This window comes from Callithrix jacchus, chromosome 19, assembly GCF_049354715.1.
Source record: "Callithrix jacchus isolate 240 chromosome 19, calJac240_pri, whole genome shotgun sequence".
NCBI classification, from domain to species: Eukaryota; Metazoa; Chordata; class Mammalia; order Primates; family Cebidae; genus Callithrix; species Callithrix jacchus.
In genome coordinates, this window is record NC_133520.1 from 14,509,953 (window position 1) to 14,527,383 (window position 17,431).

General features: G+C 38.7%; 1 protein-coding gene and 1 long non-coding RNA gene across 10 annotated transcripts in view; one reads left to right on the forward strand and one right to left on the reverse strand.

The window, feature by feature from the left end:
- Positions 1 to 17,431, forward strand: part of LOC118149445 (uncharacterized) — a 90,878-nt gene that overhangs the window by 65,287 nt on the left and 8,160 nt on the right. The window lies entirely within an intron of this gene.
- CENPF (centromere protein F) overlaps positions 10,703 to 17,431 on the reverse strand; it is a 46,773-nt gene continuing 40,044 nt past the window's right edge. For 8 of the 9 annotated variants that reach the window (XM_078356393.1, XM_078356392.1, XM_078356398.1 and 5 more), the window contains one exon: positions 14,662 to 16,057. In XM_078356393.1, coding sequence (XP_078212519.1) covers positions 15,807 to 16,057 — 251 coding nt within the window. In that variant the 3' untranslated portion in view covers positions 14,662 to 15,806. Of the gene's footprint in view, positions 11,190 to 14,661; positions 16,058 to 17,431 lie in introns of those variants that run through there. The other variant, XM_078356400.1, reaches the window with a different exon arrangement.

Sequence of the window (17,431 nt, forward strand, 5' to 3'; positions counted from 1 at the left end):
TGAAATGGATATGACATCGAAGCAGACCAATCATAAAAAAAAAAATCCCTGGCTTACTTAATCATTTTTATTTTATTTTGGAGACTAGAAACCAGTTAAAATAGGAATTTAATACAGAAAACCAGAAAGCAAAGACTTCTTTAAAATGTTTATCTTTTTCAGCCATTAAAAAAGTAACAATAAACAAAGCTCAGAGGAAACCCTGGTAAACAGCCATCTTAGTAGACCAGATGGCAAAGACTTTGAAGTTACTTTGTTTTTTGGTTTTTTTTTTTATTTGTTTGGGTTTTTTTTTTTTTTCCCGATGAAGTCTCGCTCTGTTACCAGGCTAGAGTGTGCAGTGGCATGATCTCAGCTTAGTGCAACCTCCGCCCCCCAGATTCAAGTGATTCTCCTGCCGCAGCCACCTGAGTAGCTGGGATTATAGTCACGCACCACCATGCCAGCTAATTTTTGTATTTTCAGTAGAGACATGGTTTCATCATGTCAGGCTGGTCTTGAACTTCTGACCTCGTGATCCGCCCGCCTTGGCCTCCCAAAGTGTGGCTCATTACAGGTGTGAACCACAAAGCCTGGCCTTAATTGAAGTTAGTTTTTATATATTCTATCTTCTGTCCACCAACATTGCTAAGCCCCTACTTGTTCTAGGGTTTTGAATGTAAATTCTTTTGGATTTTCCATGTAAATAATTGTATCAACTGTGATTTATAAAAGGCTTTTTTAAAATTCCTATGTATGATTTAATGAAAATGCTTTTGATGTATTTTTTGATTATTATAGAGTTTTGATCTCTTTATGAGGTAAATAGATTTCCCTTCTATTTCTAGTTTGCTAGAAGTTCTTACCACAAATGAGCATTGAAACTTATCAAATGTTTTCTTGGTACCTGCTGAGATGATCATATGGGGTTTCTTTTATAATTTGTGAGATGAATTGTCTCAGTAGGTTTTTTGTTTTGTTTGTTTATGATAACAAGCTTGCATTTCTGGTATAAATCCAATTTGATCAGGAAAAAAAAAGTAGACCATATGGTAAATACCTTTCTCTATAAATGTGTCATAAAAAGTTACACGAGAAGAAATCTTTTCTCACTATTGACATTAAGGATAAAAATAATAATTTTTTATTTAGAGTGGGTTTATAAACAATATTTCTTTCTATTTTCTGAATTATCTGTTACTGACCAAAAGATATGTTGTTTTTCCAATGAACATTGGAGAGATTCTTCATCTGTATTTCTACTTGATCTTCAATGGGATACAACTCTTTAATACCTTACGGTTAAATTTCTCTCCAAAGCCCAATCTTTCTGTCAAGTGGTTATTTCTAAATATGGTAGGGCCCCATCCACTGTTATTTAAAGGGCATACTAAACAATCAAATGGAAAGTCAATATTAATCCTCTGATTTTTCTCTGGTTTTCATAAATTGAATATCATTCAAGTATGTTGTATGCATAAAGAGAAGGAGTCTAGGGGAAGAAAAGAGGAGGTCTGGCCGGGCGCGGTGGCTCAAGCCTGTAATCCCAGCACTTTGGGAGGCTGAGGCGGGTGGATCACAAGGTCAAGAGATCGAGACCATCCTGGTCAACATGGTGAAACCCCGTTCTACTAAAAATACAAAAAATTAGCTGGGCATGGTGGTGCATGCCTGTAATCCCAGCTACTCAGGAGGCTGAGGCAGGAGAATTGCCTGAACCCAGGAGGCGGAGGTTGTGGTGAGCCGAGATCTCACCATTGCACTCCAGCCTGGGTAACGAGCAAAACTCTGTCTCAAAAAAAAAAAGAAAGAAAAGAGGAGGTCTTATGAAATTAACTTACATGCCCATGAATGGTGGACTGGATAAAGAAAATGTGGTACATATGCCATGGAATACTACACAGTCATAATAACAAACTAAATCATGTTCTTAGCAACATGGATAGAGTTGGAAACCATTCTTTTAAGCAGACTAATACAGAAAGAGAAAAACAAATATCACATGTTCTCACTTACAAGTGGTAGCTAAACACTGAGTATACATGGACACAAAGAAGGGAACAACAGACACTAGGGCCTACTTGAGGGTGTAGGGTGGGAAGTGGATGAGGACTGAAAATCTGCCTATTACATACCATGCTTATTACCTGGGTGACAAAATAATCCACACACCAAATCCCATCCTCACACCATACAATTTACCTGTATAACAAACCTGCACACATACCCTTGAACTAAAACAAAAGTTAGAAAGGAAGAAAGAAGGAAGGAAGGAAGGAGGGAGGGAGGGAGGGAAGAAAGGAAGGAAGGAAGAAAGAAAGAAGGAAGCAGGAAGGGAGGAAGGAAGGAAGGAACAAAGGAACAAAGTAAGGAAGGAAAAGAAAAAAGAAAAGAAAAGAGGAGGTCTTCACATTCTGACAGGTTTTATCCAAAGATATTTTTTAAAAATTTAAAGCCCCATTGTGTAAAAGGCACATGCTGCTGTGTTGGAAAACTACTAAAAAGAAGCCCTGGGATGCATAAAGAGGCTGGCTGTGAGCATGGGCTTTGGCTTGGGGAAGAGCCTGGAGAAGGAAGGAAAGGTTCTGTGATGCTGCCACTATAAACACTGGGCATTCATGCTTCATGTGTCAGTCTTCATGACTATTCCATTAACATATGCACACATATATCTATCTGAGCTGGCAATCTGATCATGGTTTTTCTACTAGTAGGAACTGGTATATCCCCTGGTCTTTAAGGCAGGGCAGAGTAGAGAGCTATTCCACCTGCATGGAATTCAAGATCCAATTTTCTTAATGCCATCAAAACTTATTAGTTCTTCCAAATGCCATGAATGATCATTTCTAGAAAAGAAAATGTGCAAATAAGTATTCACACTGACTGGCCATATGTTCTATTTCTTAAAAAGCATCATTCTGGGCAGCTGGCATATCTTAGGACATGGTTTGGGGGCAGAAAAAGCGATTTCCCACTTTGGATCTCAATTTCTTCATCTTCAAAGTGATAAGAAAAGCCTAGATAATTAAACCATATTGTTATAATAGAAGTATGGACATTTATATTTGATTCTGGATTTTTGGTGATTATAATTTAAGTGATGTGATATTTAGGAAAATCACAATAGGCAGATAATGAATCACTTTAAAGATTTGAATCAAGAGTCATTGGAAAAGTGTTTACTTTTTCATGTACCCCCCGGTATAACTCAGTCCATTTCAGAGACTAAAATTAGGTTTCAGAGAGGTGCCTTGTACTGATCTAAGTAGAATTGCTTTTCATGACAGACTTGGAGAAATTAAGATCATTAAGCAGCTGGGTTTTCAAGTGCTCTTTTGTTCAGTAACAGTCCAAACCCAAAGAAATGGTAAAGAGAGTAGATGTTGACTAACAGAAATTCTGAAAATAGGATTTGCAGTTGGGTCAGGAGGTTTGTGGGTGTTAACAGAATTTCCTACTGGAAGTTGTTCTAGGAAACATTTTTTCATTTTCTGACATGACAAGTCCAAGGTTTGTTCAGAAGCTTAGCAAAGTTATCAAGAACCCAGTCTCTTCCCATCTTTCTGACCTAGCATCCTCAGCGTCTTGGGTATGCCTCATTTCTAGTCTCAAAATTAGTCACTGTAGGGTAGTTATCATAGCCAATCACTGGCAAAAGACAATGGGATCACCATAATTGGCTTGTGCTAATTATCCTTTCCTGGGGATGTGTCCATATTACCTGAGCAAACTGCTGGCCAACATCTGAACAAAAGTGGGGTTCTATTGACAAGAAAGAAAGCAGAAGTGACTGTTGAATAGGCAGTCACCATCTCTGCCACAACGACAAAAAATTTCTGTCTGGGGACGATTTACAAGTGGTTGAACTTGGTTTAAAAAACATCTCTTCATTGACTGCAATTTATACCAGATTTGGGAAATCAGTATGAGACACTTTCAAACCAACATATTCTCTTCCTAAATGAGTTTATGACAATCTCAAGGGGGAAATAATCTAATTTGGTTAGACATGTTGGAACAAGATTTAGGATGTAACTTGGGATTCAGATTTTCAATGAACAGATAGGTGGGTGGAATTTGCAGTAAATCTCAATAAGAATTTGTTTTAAATTCTAGGAATGATGGGTATCCTCCATTTGTTTGTCCTACCATTAAAATAGGTTATATCTGAATCCATGAACATCTGCTGTTTCCATATCGATCGAGCCTCTGATGGATATGGTCAAGGCTTGGCTTTTTTGGAAGGAAAACTGTCTCCACACTCACTACACCTGTTTACAAACCAGGGCATTGGCACTTCTTTCCTTCCCAACCTGTATATAGTTCCAAGGAAAATGACCGCCATGCTTCTGTGTAGGCATACAATGTAGGCTGTGCATTAATAGTACAGAGGGAACAAAGCATTGTGGGTGAACACAGGGCACCCTTATAACCCTCTGCTGGTCTAATTCCAAGAAGATGACCGTTAAAACAACAAACAGATGGTATCCAGGACAAATAACACCCTCATGTGAACTGCCCAAGGAGTCAAGGTCTAGCAGGAGGGAGTGGGCACCCGGCCAGCAAATGCTCTGTTAGATAACACAGCTGGGATTTCAACACCAAGAGGATCTGTTCACATTTAAAACTCAGAAATATCCCAATGTTTCGCTAGAAAGTCTGTAACTATAGAAAGCTGCTCATTTTTCCACACTCTTGCAAAAGCAGTGTTGGAGACAGCAAAAGTAGGAGAAGTTAAATTTCTTATTATTACAATAGTGGAATTTTTGCTAGGAATCCAGATGCCAAATCAAAAGGTTAAATAAAGCAAATTTTTCCTTAGGCGTGGAGTCGACCTAAGCCCTAATAGAAGGAAACTTCCCCTGTTGAGCTCAGAATTGGGTTCTGGAAAGAACCTGCTAGGCTGGTAGTTTTCCTCACTGAATCCCTTTACTCTCTGCTGGGAAGGTGTACGGTGACATATGACTTTGCGCTGCAGTCCGAGACTAGAGCCCTCAGTCTTGTTTTGACACAAACTTAATAACCTCATTGGGTCCCTTCTTGAATTAGGACCCTCTTGACAGGATTATTAAATATCAAATGAGATAAAGTGTTTGAAATGTCAAGCATTTGGTTTAGCAAATAGGGTATTTTTATACATTATTCTCTGGTCATCCTCAAGACATCCTAGAAAAGGTGAAATCACGAAATATAGTAACCTTATTCATCTGCCACCATCTTTGAATTGAGGGGACAGTGGCTGGTGGGAATTTGGGGGCTAGAAGTCAACCTGCAAGTCAACGAAAGTGTACAAAGCTTGGGGATATGTATTTCCTTGAAATTTTCTAAAACATCAAACGTTAAGTAGTTTAACAAACCAGTTAAATTTACACACACAAATACACCAACATCAAATAAAACTGGAATTGCCTGCAGCATTAGATCCAACATAAAAACTATCACTTTCCCTTTCAGACTGGGAGCTGCTGCTGTTCTAGAAATGTGGTGGACAGGAATCTACATCTCCATTTCTCCAACCTGAGACTGCTAAACCATTCCTGTCCAGTACCACAAAATAGAAAGGAAGGGTGGGATACATTGGAAAGATAGTTAAGGGGTAAAAAATTGAGTTTATGGTAACTTCATTTCTTAAAATACACTTCTCCAAAGAAACAATGCTATCGATGAAGGTTCCATATGGCTGAAACAAACGCAATTCTCATTTTAACATAGTAAGAGCCAACTTGGCTACCTGGGCTTAAACTTAGGCACAACTTACAATGTTGTTTCTACAAGGAAATGTATTCTGAGTTCCAAACAACTAATTTATATTTGTACGTCAGGAGCACAACCCATTTGTAAATAAAATTGTAGTGATTGTTTTCTTTAGATATTTTTAATGAGCCAAGCAAACAAAAACTAAAAACCTGTGAATGGCTCATTTGCAAGATCAGTAATTGAATGATATGTGCAAATCTAGTGATTAAACTCATTTGCAAAATAAGCATTATAGTATTGACATTAATAAAAATTTCAGATGAGAACTTGATCTGAAAAAAAATTATGTGTAATTTTCTGTATAGAGAATAATCAACATTCTTGTGAGTGTAAAATCGTGAGTGTAAAGTATTAACAAATTAATCATGACAACTCCAAGAGGTATTATCATTTATATCCAGTTTTAACTATGAAGAAACTAAAGCTGGGCATGGTGGCTCACGCCTGTAATCCCAGCACTTGGGAGGCAAAGACAGGCGGATCAACTGAGGCCAGGTGTGTGAGACTAGCCTGGCCAACATGGTGCACTCCTGTAGTCCCAGCTACTCTGGACGCTGAGGCAGGAGAATCGCTTGAACCCAGGAGGTGCAGGTTGCAGTGAGCCAAGATTGCAACACTGCACTCCAGCCTGGGTGACAGAGCAAGGCTCTGTCGCAAAAAAAAAAAAAAGGAAAGAAAAGAAACTGAGGCACAGAGAATTAAATAATTTGACCAAGGTCACATGGGACCCCAGGGCATTTGACACCTTTCACTTTTAATGTCTATATTATATTAAATGATTGTATTTGAAGTATTTTGTATTTGGTTTTCCAAACCAGACTTTTTTTTTAATATATATAACTTCCACTTTTTAGATACAGGCAGTATATGTGCAGGTTTGTTACAAGGGTAGATCTCATGATGCTGAGGTTTGGGGTATGATCTTGTCATCGAAGTAGTGAGCATAGTACCCAATAGTGTTTCAACTCTTGGTCCACCCTTCCTCCTTCCCCCATCCTTAGTGTCTATTGCTCCCTTCTTTATGTCCATGTGTACCCAATATTTAGCTCCGACTTAAAAGTGAGAACATGTGGTATTTGGCTTCCTGAGTTAATTTGCTTAGGAAAATGGTCTCCAGTTGTATCCATGTTGCTGCGAAGTATATGATTTCATTTTTATTTATGGCATCATAGTATTCCATGGCATATATTCCATAGGTATATGCTATGGAATACTATGATGCCATAAACCATGGCACATTTTCTCTATCCAGTCACCGTTGATGGGTCCTAGGCTGATTCCATGTCTTTGCTTTATGAATAGTGCTGCAATGAACATAGGAGTGCATGTGTCTTTTTGGAAGTATGATTTATTTGCCTTTGTGTATATACCCAGTTATAGGATTGCTGGGTAGAATGGTAGTTCTATTTTAAGTTCTTTGAGAAATCTCCAAACTATTTTCCACAGTGGCTGAATTAATTTGTATTCCCACCAACACTGTATAGGCGTTCCCTTTTCACCACAACCTTGCCAGCATGTTAATTTTTGATGTTTTATAATGGCCATTCTGACTGGTGTGAGACGGTGCCACATTGTGGTTTTGATTTGCATTTCTCTGATGATTAGTGACCTTGAGCATTTTTTGTTTGTTGGTCACTTTTATATTTTGTTTTGAGAAGTGTCTGTTCATGCCCACTTTTTAATGGAGTTCTTTTCCTTGTTGAATTGCAAAAAAGACTCTTTGAAAGGATTTACCTTTACATAAATAATGTTTGTGCATTAAGTTAGTAGACAACTTTTAGGAATTAAAACATATACCTAGTCCCATCTTATATTTTGAAATTAAATATAAGGTAACACAAATCAGATGCAGACATCCTAGATATTTTCATTGCCATTGCACATAGAAAGTGGAAAAGCTACCTAATATCATCTGAAAACCTATACTACCAGAATTATTTTGGAAAAGTCTGCTTCCAGAGAAGCAGCAGGACAAAGAAGAGAGAGAATGGGCTTTGTATTTGCAAAGCTGAGGTCGACACAACTCTGCTACTTCCTAGGCCAAATACTCTGAGCCTATTTTATCTTGTTTGATGAGGATAATCATTTTGCAAGGTTGTTGGGAGACACAATTATTATTAAGCAAGATCTCCCCAGACCTATGAGTGAGAAGTTTGACCTCTTACCTCACAAAGGTGAAAGTTTCTGCACACATGAAAATACCTTGTAAAATGTGTATGACTTTCCATCCAGTATTTTAAGTAGTTGAGCCAAAGCTAAAGTGAGTAGTGGCATTAGATACATAGCTGGTCCTAGGGGTAGAATGCCAGCTTCAGGTCCTCAGACTTTTCAAATGAGAATAGCCAGGCCCTTCTGAGGCACTTAAGGCTGTGTTCTCTCCACAGTCAGTGAATTAATATCAAACTCCTTTCCCTTCAAAGAGAAGGCAGCTTATATGAATAGAAGCAGGAGAGCATATAACTGTCAACTACCAAGTGGTAGTTAACAATTTTAGGTACTTACTGTCCTCTTCAAGAAATAATTGTATCCCCCTCCTTAACTACAGAAGAGAAATATGAAAAACATGCTAACTTCAGACTGTGGTGCAATAGACCTGTGGCTTACAAGAACTGATCCATTTATTTACTATTTAAATTTCTTCCATGACATATTGTCCATAGCCTGCAGGATTCTGGAAGAACTTGGAAATTCTAAAATCAACTGGTGGTGAGCCATGCTAAGAGAAGTTAGGAACTTTTGCAGACTCAAACCAGTTGGAAAGTGGAAGAGCTCTCCCCTCCTTGAGTTAGGGGCCCCTAGGAAGAAGTACCCTCAGCTTCTTTCTAGGTGCAAACAAATCTGTGAAAATTTACTAATTCCAACAAAATAAACAAACTGGGATCAAATGAGAAAAATCACAAATCTCAAAGAAGGCAAGTGAGAGGGTGAGGGGAGGAGTGTCTCAAGAAATCAGGCTACATTTACATTTTGATTTTTCTTTCTTTCTTTTTGAAGATGCAGTCTCCTTAGACTGCCAACAATTCCCAATAACCCAAAGGTCCATTTCAGTTCTTATACGATATTCACGGTAAAAGAATCATCTCAACCCAGCCCCTCATTGTACAGAAGAGAATCTGATTCCCAGGTATCTGGACTTGATTCGCTTTCCCATATGATTTGTCAGTGGGAATCTTACTAATGACTCAACTGGTTTATAAGGTACTTGTGAGTTGGAATGGTAGCATGTTTACTTTTCACTCCATATGCAGCTCAGCTCACAGCAGAACAAGTGTTGTTAGCTTGAGGAAAAGAATAATGCCCTGGTTGTCCACTTACAAGATTTGGAACAACTCTCTATAATTATAAAAATGGAAGTATCCAAGTAACAAGAGCAGTAGCTACAGCACACCTAGGAAAAGATGAAGATGCTTTCAAGGACCCATGACACTACCCAGCAAAGCCTCCTGAGTGGAATCTTCCAATCGCTGGAGACAGCCAACAAAGCTGATGGCTTGATCCCAACAAAGTCTGCTCGGGGTCATGCCCTTGAACACATGGCAGCCCCGGGATGATTTATGGTAAGGATATTGCACCAGACCTCAAGCCCAAGCAACTGCAGAAAGAAGAGGAAACTCAGGATATCACTTTCAGTTGATGAATACTAAGTAGCTTAATGTTATTGAAGCATTATCCAACAACAGAGGTCACCTTGCAAAGGGCAACTTTTAAATATAAATGAAGGTGCTTATTGAGGTTTATGTATCAATCTGGACTAAAAGCCATGATCTTTTTCTAGCACATGTCCTAGGAAACTTTTTTACCCTGATTCAAGAACGTTTAGAACTTGTTCAAATCTTTCTGCTTCTGACAAGGCTCATAATGCCTGCATGTTTTCAAAACTATATTATCATCAATAAGTGAGCTGGGAAATACCACATACCTGTATCCTCGATGATGTGGTTTAATGGAGACACAAATGTAGGAGGCACTGGGCTGGACGTATTATATTCCCATATACTCCTTATGACCCATATTCCAAATTGTGTCTTTCAATACAACTCAGTATGCTAAGATCTTTTGTTTAAAGATCTGTATCATTTGTTCAAACATTTTTACTTTTATAAGAGGCTGTTGCAGTTAGCAAGAAACAGTACCAATATTCATAATACCTTACACTTAGGAATCATTCTTACAGAAAATGAAGGTGATTCTGTTACTAGAAAACAAAGGCTATATGTTAATACATCACCAGGTATGAAAATGCATACCAAATAACTGTAAAAAATTGATCTTATGGCCGGGCACATAAGACATACAGGCTCACGCCTGTAATCCTAGCACTTTGGGAGGCCGAGGCAGGTGGATCACGAGGTCAAGAGATCGAGACCATCCTGGTCAACATGGTGAAACCCCGTCTCTACTAAAAATACAAAAAATTAGCTGGGCATGGTGGCGCGTGTCTGTAATCCCAGCTACTCAGGAGGCTGAGGCAGGAGAATTGCCTGAACCCAGGAGGCGGAGGTTGCAGTGAGCTGAGATCATGCCATTGCACTCCAGCCTGGGTAACAAAAGTGAAACTCTGTCTCAAAAAAAAGAAAAAGTGGTCTTAAAAAAGAAAAAACACAATGACAAACACAGAGTATAGCACACCTCTAGGAAGCCTGCAACCCTAATTGGAAGTAAGCATATACCCACGCACACATATATACAGGTTACATAAGCAAAGATGTCTAAAACAGACTGGAAGAGAAAAATAAACACTCCTGCATGTATATGTGTGCATGTTTTCCTTAAAAACATATAACATTCTTTTCCTTCACTTTACTCACCTCGAAGAAATTCTCCATCCAAAACTATTCCATGCCTAATACTACCAATAGAAGAGTATCATTAAGCAAAAGTCTGCATTTTCCTAGAGCTGTTAATTGAAAGTATAAACTGTGTTTTGCATTTTTTAGTGTCAAATCCACATACAAACAAGAGATGATACAGTGCTTATCATTTTATTTATAACGTATTACTAAAAAGCTTTATATACATAGTTTTATACTATTTATATTACAGGAGAGGAATGTTAATCCTAATAGGTGATCACTCCTTCTAAACTTGTTCAATACCTACACATGGGTAAAAGGTACAATATATTTAAGACTCCTAAGAAATTGTTTTCTCCTCACTGATAAAGTGCTCCCTGGCTAAAGAAAAGTCCTGTAGGCAGAGCCTTATCTATTCAATGACTGTCACCTCCCAGGGGTACTGACACAAGGTGTCTTCACTGGACCTTACAGTTCTCACTGCCCTTGGGCACCACGCCAGCTTTGGGGCTGGGGGTGAGTCGGCCTCGCTTGGCCCTCAGGCCCTCTCTGGGGCTGTCAGCCGGACTTCTCTCAGGAAGTTTATTGACCAAGAGAGATTTCGTGGTGGGTTCTCGGAGGATTGCCTGAATCCACTGGGCTCTGCTGAGCAGCTTTGACCTGTAACACAAACATCTTTGTTAGAGGTTTCAGTCACACTCACATTTCTACAATATGAAAAATAAAGTACTATCTCACTAAGTTTTAAGTTAAATTCTTCTTCTCTATGAGTTATACATAACTGTGGTATTTCCTCTTCCCTGAAAACAGGCCCCACCTAACAGAGAAGTTAGGATATCAGGTGCAACCTCTAACAAGTTATCAATCCTCCCTTGGCACCTCTGATGGCAAAGACTACGTATATACCTATGTATCCCTGGTGCCCACAGCATGCTTGACCACATGGTACATGTCCAGTGAATTCCTAAGTGAAGAAACCTGCCTCCATTGTCCTAACTAGCCGTTGCTGTTGTTTAAAACAAGTATAACCCAAATGAGTAATACTACCTCCACAGCGTGGAAAATTTTAAAATGACCACGGAACTATTCAGGGTATTTTAATCATTTTCCCTTTATGGTTGGTTATTTCCATATTGAATTTGGACTGTAGCAGAAGGGCAGCTATCTAACAATAAAGTCCAGAAAGAATAAATCTCCTCTCAAACATCCTGCCTTTTAAAAGAAAGACGTATCTCAGAAAATGTAAGACTTTAAGTAGATGAGAGAGTAAGGTAACTGATAAGTGAAGATATTTTAAAACTGGGCCAGGCTTAGTGGCTCACACCTATAGTCCCAGCTACTCAGGAGGCTGAGGCAGGAGGATCACTTGAGCCCCGTTGTTTGAGTCTGCAGTGAGCCATGATTTGCCACTGCACTCAGCCTGGGTGACAGAGCAAGATTTTTTTTAAAAATGTACTTAATATAGTAAAAAAAATATATATGGGGTCAAAAAAGAGCAAGAAAAATGAAGTTTAGGAAAGCTTCACCTAGCCAAAGTTAAAGGCAAGAGTGGAAGATTCAAGTAGGAAGATCTTTCAGAGAGAAAGGAGAAGGGCCTCTTGCATAATGGACACAAGGATCTGTGTCCAGCACAGGCACCGAGAAGTCACTACGTGACAGACACTCCCTGGATCTCCTTCTGATGCAGGAAGAAAGGGAATGGAAATTATTTTCTCATTTGTATTCTTTCCATAGGAAGCATGTGGTTTGAAAAAGACAGTTAAATACTTTTCATTACATGAAACATAGCAAATCTGGCCAACAGATCAAATCCCAGGAAAGCTCACTTTTCCCTTGGGGTATGTCCAGGACACTGAAAAGACGCAGCCTTGGAAGATCAAGACTTAATGGAAAATTACCATCCATGGAAAGTTAAAGGAAAAAAATAAAACAGAGTTTTGCTGGTACTTTTTTTTTTTCCAGAGAAATAGTGATTCCAAAGACAAGGTTTCCCTGGAACCCACCAGATGTACAAGAAACAATCTTTAGGTTTGCCATTTAAAAAGAGAGAAAGAGACAGATACCCTACAGGAAATAGAAAATTTGAACCTGTAAGACTATCCCAATCAAATGGCTAACGTCCACTTTTTTTGGCTTCTCCCCTCTAGACTCAATTTCAGATACTGAATTGAGGACACTATAGTTGTGATCAGAATTTAAACTGTGGATTATCTTTTAGTTAGTTAGCTTCAGAATGGTCTATAACCAGACAAAGTCAAATTCACCAAGTATTTAATCTATTAAGATAGTACATCCTCCTAGAATAACACAGGGGAAAAATAGTACATGCATACCCTAATTGTCTCATAACTGATTCTTCAGTTGTAATAGGGATAGGGCAAATATGCAGATAGTTCAGTGAAAATGAACCTCAAAAGTAGGAAAAAATGCAAGACCCCCAGACAACCAACGCCACCATCCATGATGGGCTCTACAGCTTACTGGCCAGTCCTCTGGAACTGATCACAAAGCCCAGGTTCAGGAGATCAGGTCTACAACCGCTGTCTCCCTTATTCCCAACAAAACAGAAGTTCCTAAGCTTATCCGTCCCAGTGACATAATCCAGAATGATCCTCACCTAATGTGCATTTTGCCCATTTTTTCCCTTCTAAACTTGTCAGATGTCACTAAAGGGTCTTGCTAAATGACCTAGGAAACTGTCTCTCTCATAACTTAGCCAGTCACCTCAAAGGAGAACTCACAATCCTGAGTTTCTAAGCAACTGTTTTGGGAAATAAGACCTTGCTCTAGATTTTTAAAACTAAGTGATAAAATATGCTTAACAGATGAGGCAGGCATTTTACAGGGCAACTTAGAAGAAGCTGAATTAAATTAAAGATTACTAGGCTAGCTTTCGAAGAGTTTGAATCTAATCATGAAGTCTCCTACTACTGCTCTCAAAAGGACCCCCTCCACATTTGCAGGTGCACAAAATTGCTTAGCAATTCATAACTGCTGGTACCTACTGAACGGCATGTAGCTAATGCACTGAACACAATCTGCAGGAAACCATGGTTACTATTCCATACTCAGCAGATTCAACAGCAGTGAGGAGAGCAGGCCCCCTAGCGTGCAAAGCTTTTTCCTAGATAGTAAGTCTGAACACCACATGCAAACTGCTTTTACCATCAGTTCTTCATAACAGCAAAAAAATGACTCATGATTATTTAATAAGACATTTCCTAGCCTGCCTTAATAAACATCTATTAATGCAATCACTTCAGGACATTCACAGTTCATTCATTTAATGAATATTTGTTGAATGTCAGATACTACCTTAGACATAAACTATAGATATAATCAGTTCATTCATTTAATGAATATTTGTTGAATGTCAGACACTACCTTAGACATAAACTATAGATATAATCAGTAACCTTACAGAACTCAGATTGCAAATCAGAAGACAGATATTTAAGCAAAAGATTACAATAAAGAGAGCTTCCTAAAGACAGTGGAGGCACAGAGTACTAGCTTATGTCATGGTTTTCTGTTCTAAGAGAATCAGACAAACACTTCATTTGATCTCCATAAGGGTGAGACAAACAGGAATGGATGTTAGTTTTTCCCAAAGGGTGGCCCCCAGTCACCCTTCTAAGAAAATGGCACAGCCCATATCAGGACCCTAAACCTGACTCCTTCTGTATTTAGTATCCAGTGGATATCTTGTAGTTGATAGCTTTGGACAAGCTTGGTAGCCCCACTCTTTAGGGGCACTAGTTGCTTAAAAGAGAAGCTGTTCTTATGTTCACTGGAAAATCAGTATATTCAATATATTAAATATATATTCTCCAGTATATACTTCAATATTTTGTTGCTGGCAGCATGTAAAAGTTAAATCCAAATGTGAGTGAGAGAGAGAATTTGGTGGGGTAGGGGAGGACAATTTGCACAAAATGGTAGAATATTTATAATAGGAGTAACGAATGGGTCCATTTTAATGAGTGAAAGAAAATCTCAGATCCTTCTTCTTCATACTTGAATTAATAAAATCTGTATTATAATGAGCATTATGACAAACTTATTACTAAGATAATTCCTTAATGCTTATAGCTTTTATGCATCAACAAAAACAAATTTGCCACTCTGTTGTTGTGACATTTAGATTAAGAAATCTAAATATATTATGCTCTTTAGATCTCCCATGTATAACCACCAATATGTTCATATTTAGAATCCAAAATCCTAAGAACGTGCTTGCTCACTTGTGAATTATCACATTACACAAATAGGGGTTATGACACTTTCAAAGCTTTGTTTTCTGGTTCAAGGTTATCAGCTCGCATACTTGATCAAACTCTGACAAGTGAGCAATCAAGGTAAAATCACAGACTGTTCAAACCCTTTGAAGCTATTCCAGCAACTTCCAAAAATATTCCCCTAGACTCTAGTCTAAGAAACACTAGTATCATAGAAAGATCAAGACTGTGGAGTCAAGAGAAAATAAGGGTTCACAAGGGGAGATTAAATCTTTGTAAGTCTCATGTTCTTCACTCTTTTACATAACTGTGAGAGTTCAATAAAATGAGAAAGATAAATAAAATGCATATACTTCGCGTACTTAAATGGTAGCAGCTGGTATGGACCATAATAACCGGGATAGGCCGGGCGCGGTGGCTCACGCCTGTAATCCTAGCACTTTGGGAGGCCGAGGTGGATGGATCACCTGAGGTCAGGAGTTCAAGACCAGCCTGGCCATCATGGTGAAACCCCATCTTGGAAAAAAAATTAAAAGTAACCGGAATGAAGATCTGTTAAGCAAATATTCTATATGTTCTACAGAACATTTTCTGGGATATTGTAAGGTACACAGAGGTCACTAAGATTCTGTCATATCCTCAACAAGCAAAAGAGAGAAATCCATAAACAGAATTCCTTTTCTTAAATTTATCTACTGAAATATGTGCTTTTTTTTTTTTTTTTAAGAAAGTAAAGGATTAATAAAAACAAAGAATTAGCAGCTGGGGGCAGGTAAGTGAAAGTTTGAAACAAACTATGACTAATACCGGTGGCAAAAAGGGAAATTACCTCTTCAGATCCTTCATCAGTAATGCCTGAAACTTTCTTAAAAATCCACTGAGTTTGATTAACAATGCCATTTTCCAGACTACACATAAGTGGCCTGTTGAGTCAAGGATAAGATCATGTACCCTGATACTACCATGCTCACCCTCTCACTTGCTCACTACTGACTTACACCACGCCAAGAAGATCAGACTTTTTGAAAGGGTGCCTGAATTAGGGAGTGCAGTGTCTAATCCTCACCCTGTTAATATCAAACAGTAGATGAATGTTGACAGTAGTTTGGCCTTTTGTGATCTGCTGCCACCAGCTGTTGGTTTGGGGGACTCTGCAAGATTTTCTTTGCTGAGACTCAGTGGGGAGAGTGCTAACTTCTGTGCAGCCAGGTGGGGGCCGGTCCGAGTTGCCATGGTTGTTTTCCTGCAGGATATATGGGCCGGTCTTTCCGGTTGGGATGTCAGCAAACCCTAAGCGCAAACAAGCTAACTGTCAGCACTGCTCGGTCCAGTTCTACCTACAGTGGAAATGATATTCACCAGGTGGTTTTAACAAGGATAAAGCCAACTCCAAAAAATATTTTGTCCTAGCCGTGGCGGTCAGTTGCCCTGGGCGTCACCAAATTGAATCAAGAAACATAGAAAACAGCAATGAGAGAAGGGGAAAATAACACTACAAAGAAAAAACCTTTCTGCTTCTCTCTTCCACATGGATGTTTTACTGTGCATTTTTCTAAGATCTAAAGAACGCCAGCAGGCCTTATAGTAAAATTGGGTTGGGGGAAAAAAGAGGGTATAATAGAAAAATAAAATTAAAAAAAAAAAAAAGGCAAGTGCTTGTTTACAGGGGGAGTGTCAAATGGTAGCAGCTACTTCAGGCGAGCACTCATGTAGGTGGGAGGAGAAATTTTTGACTGACCTTCCTAAAGGTGATTTCAGACTCACTCCTGTTATCTCTTTCCATAGAAGGAAGTGACGTGACCCAGAGAAGAAAGTCAGTCCCAGGGATACTCAGAGTTAGCGTATCAACAGACACTCCTGAACTGCATTCGGGGCTAACTAAAGCAGCATTCGTTTTTGTTTTTCACATTTTAACTACATATAAAAATTACCAGCGAGAGACAGCTAACTATTTTTGGGCTTGAGTTACTCAGAACAATGCTTTTCAAACCAACTATGGCGAAGAATCAGTTTTGATATTCGGGGGCAGTTGGCGGGGGGTGGGGGCAGGTGGAAGAATTTCCAATCTGCTGTGGAATAATATTTTTGTATAATAGAATGAGAATGAAATCAACAGAAAAAACAATGATTATGTGCTTGGATGTTGCAAAAATGTCAGGTTGCTATGAAAATTCCTAAATTCCTACTTAATTGTATAGATTTTTTTCAGTCAGGAACTAGTAACAAACAGTTCCTAGACTGGCACAGTCCCTGGGCCGGACTTGAAGGAGAACCAAGTTTAAAAACAAAACAAAATGAAGTGTAGTCAGTAGTTCCAGTCAGGTACACCCTCCAGCTCATCTGCTAGCTAGGTCAGTCGTGACCAAACGGAGGAAACTTTGAAGGGTGTCCTTGCTTTAATGATTCTTTTCAGCATTCAAATAACAAATTCTAAACAGATTTCCGTCATTTTTCCAATCTACCAGCTCTTTTGTTAATGTGACACAAGTAATTAACTCCTTGAGGAAAATATATGCCCCATCCATTTAAAAGCAGACTATTGTTTATGAACGCCAATGAGATTATTGCACAATAATGTAAAAAGCAAATGCTTTTGCCTTTTTATATGTGAACTATTACATGGAATTTCCAAAGAACACAAATAATTTTGTTTTTAAATTAGGC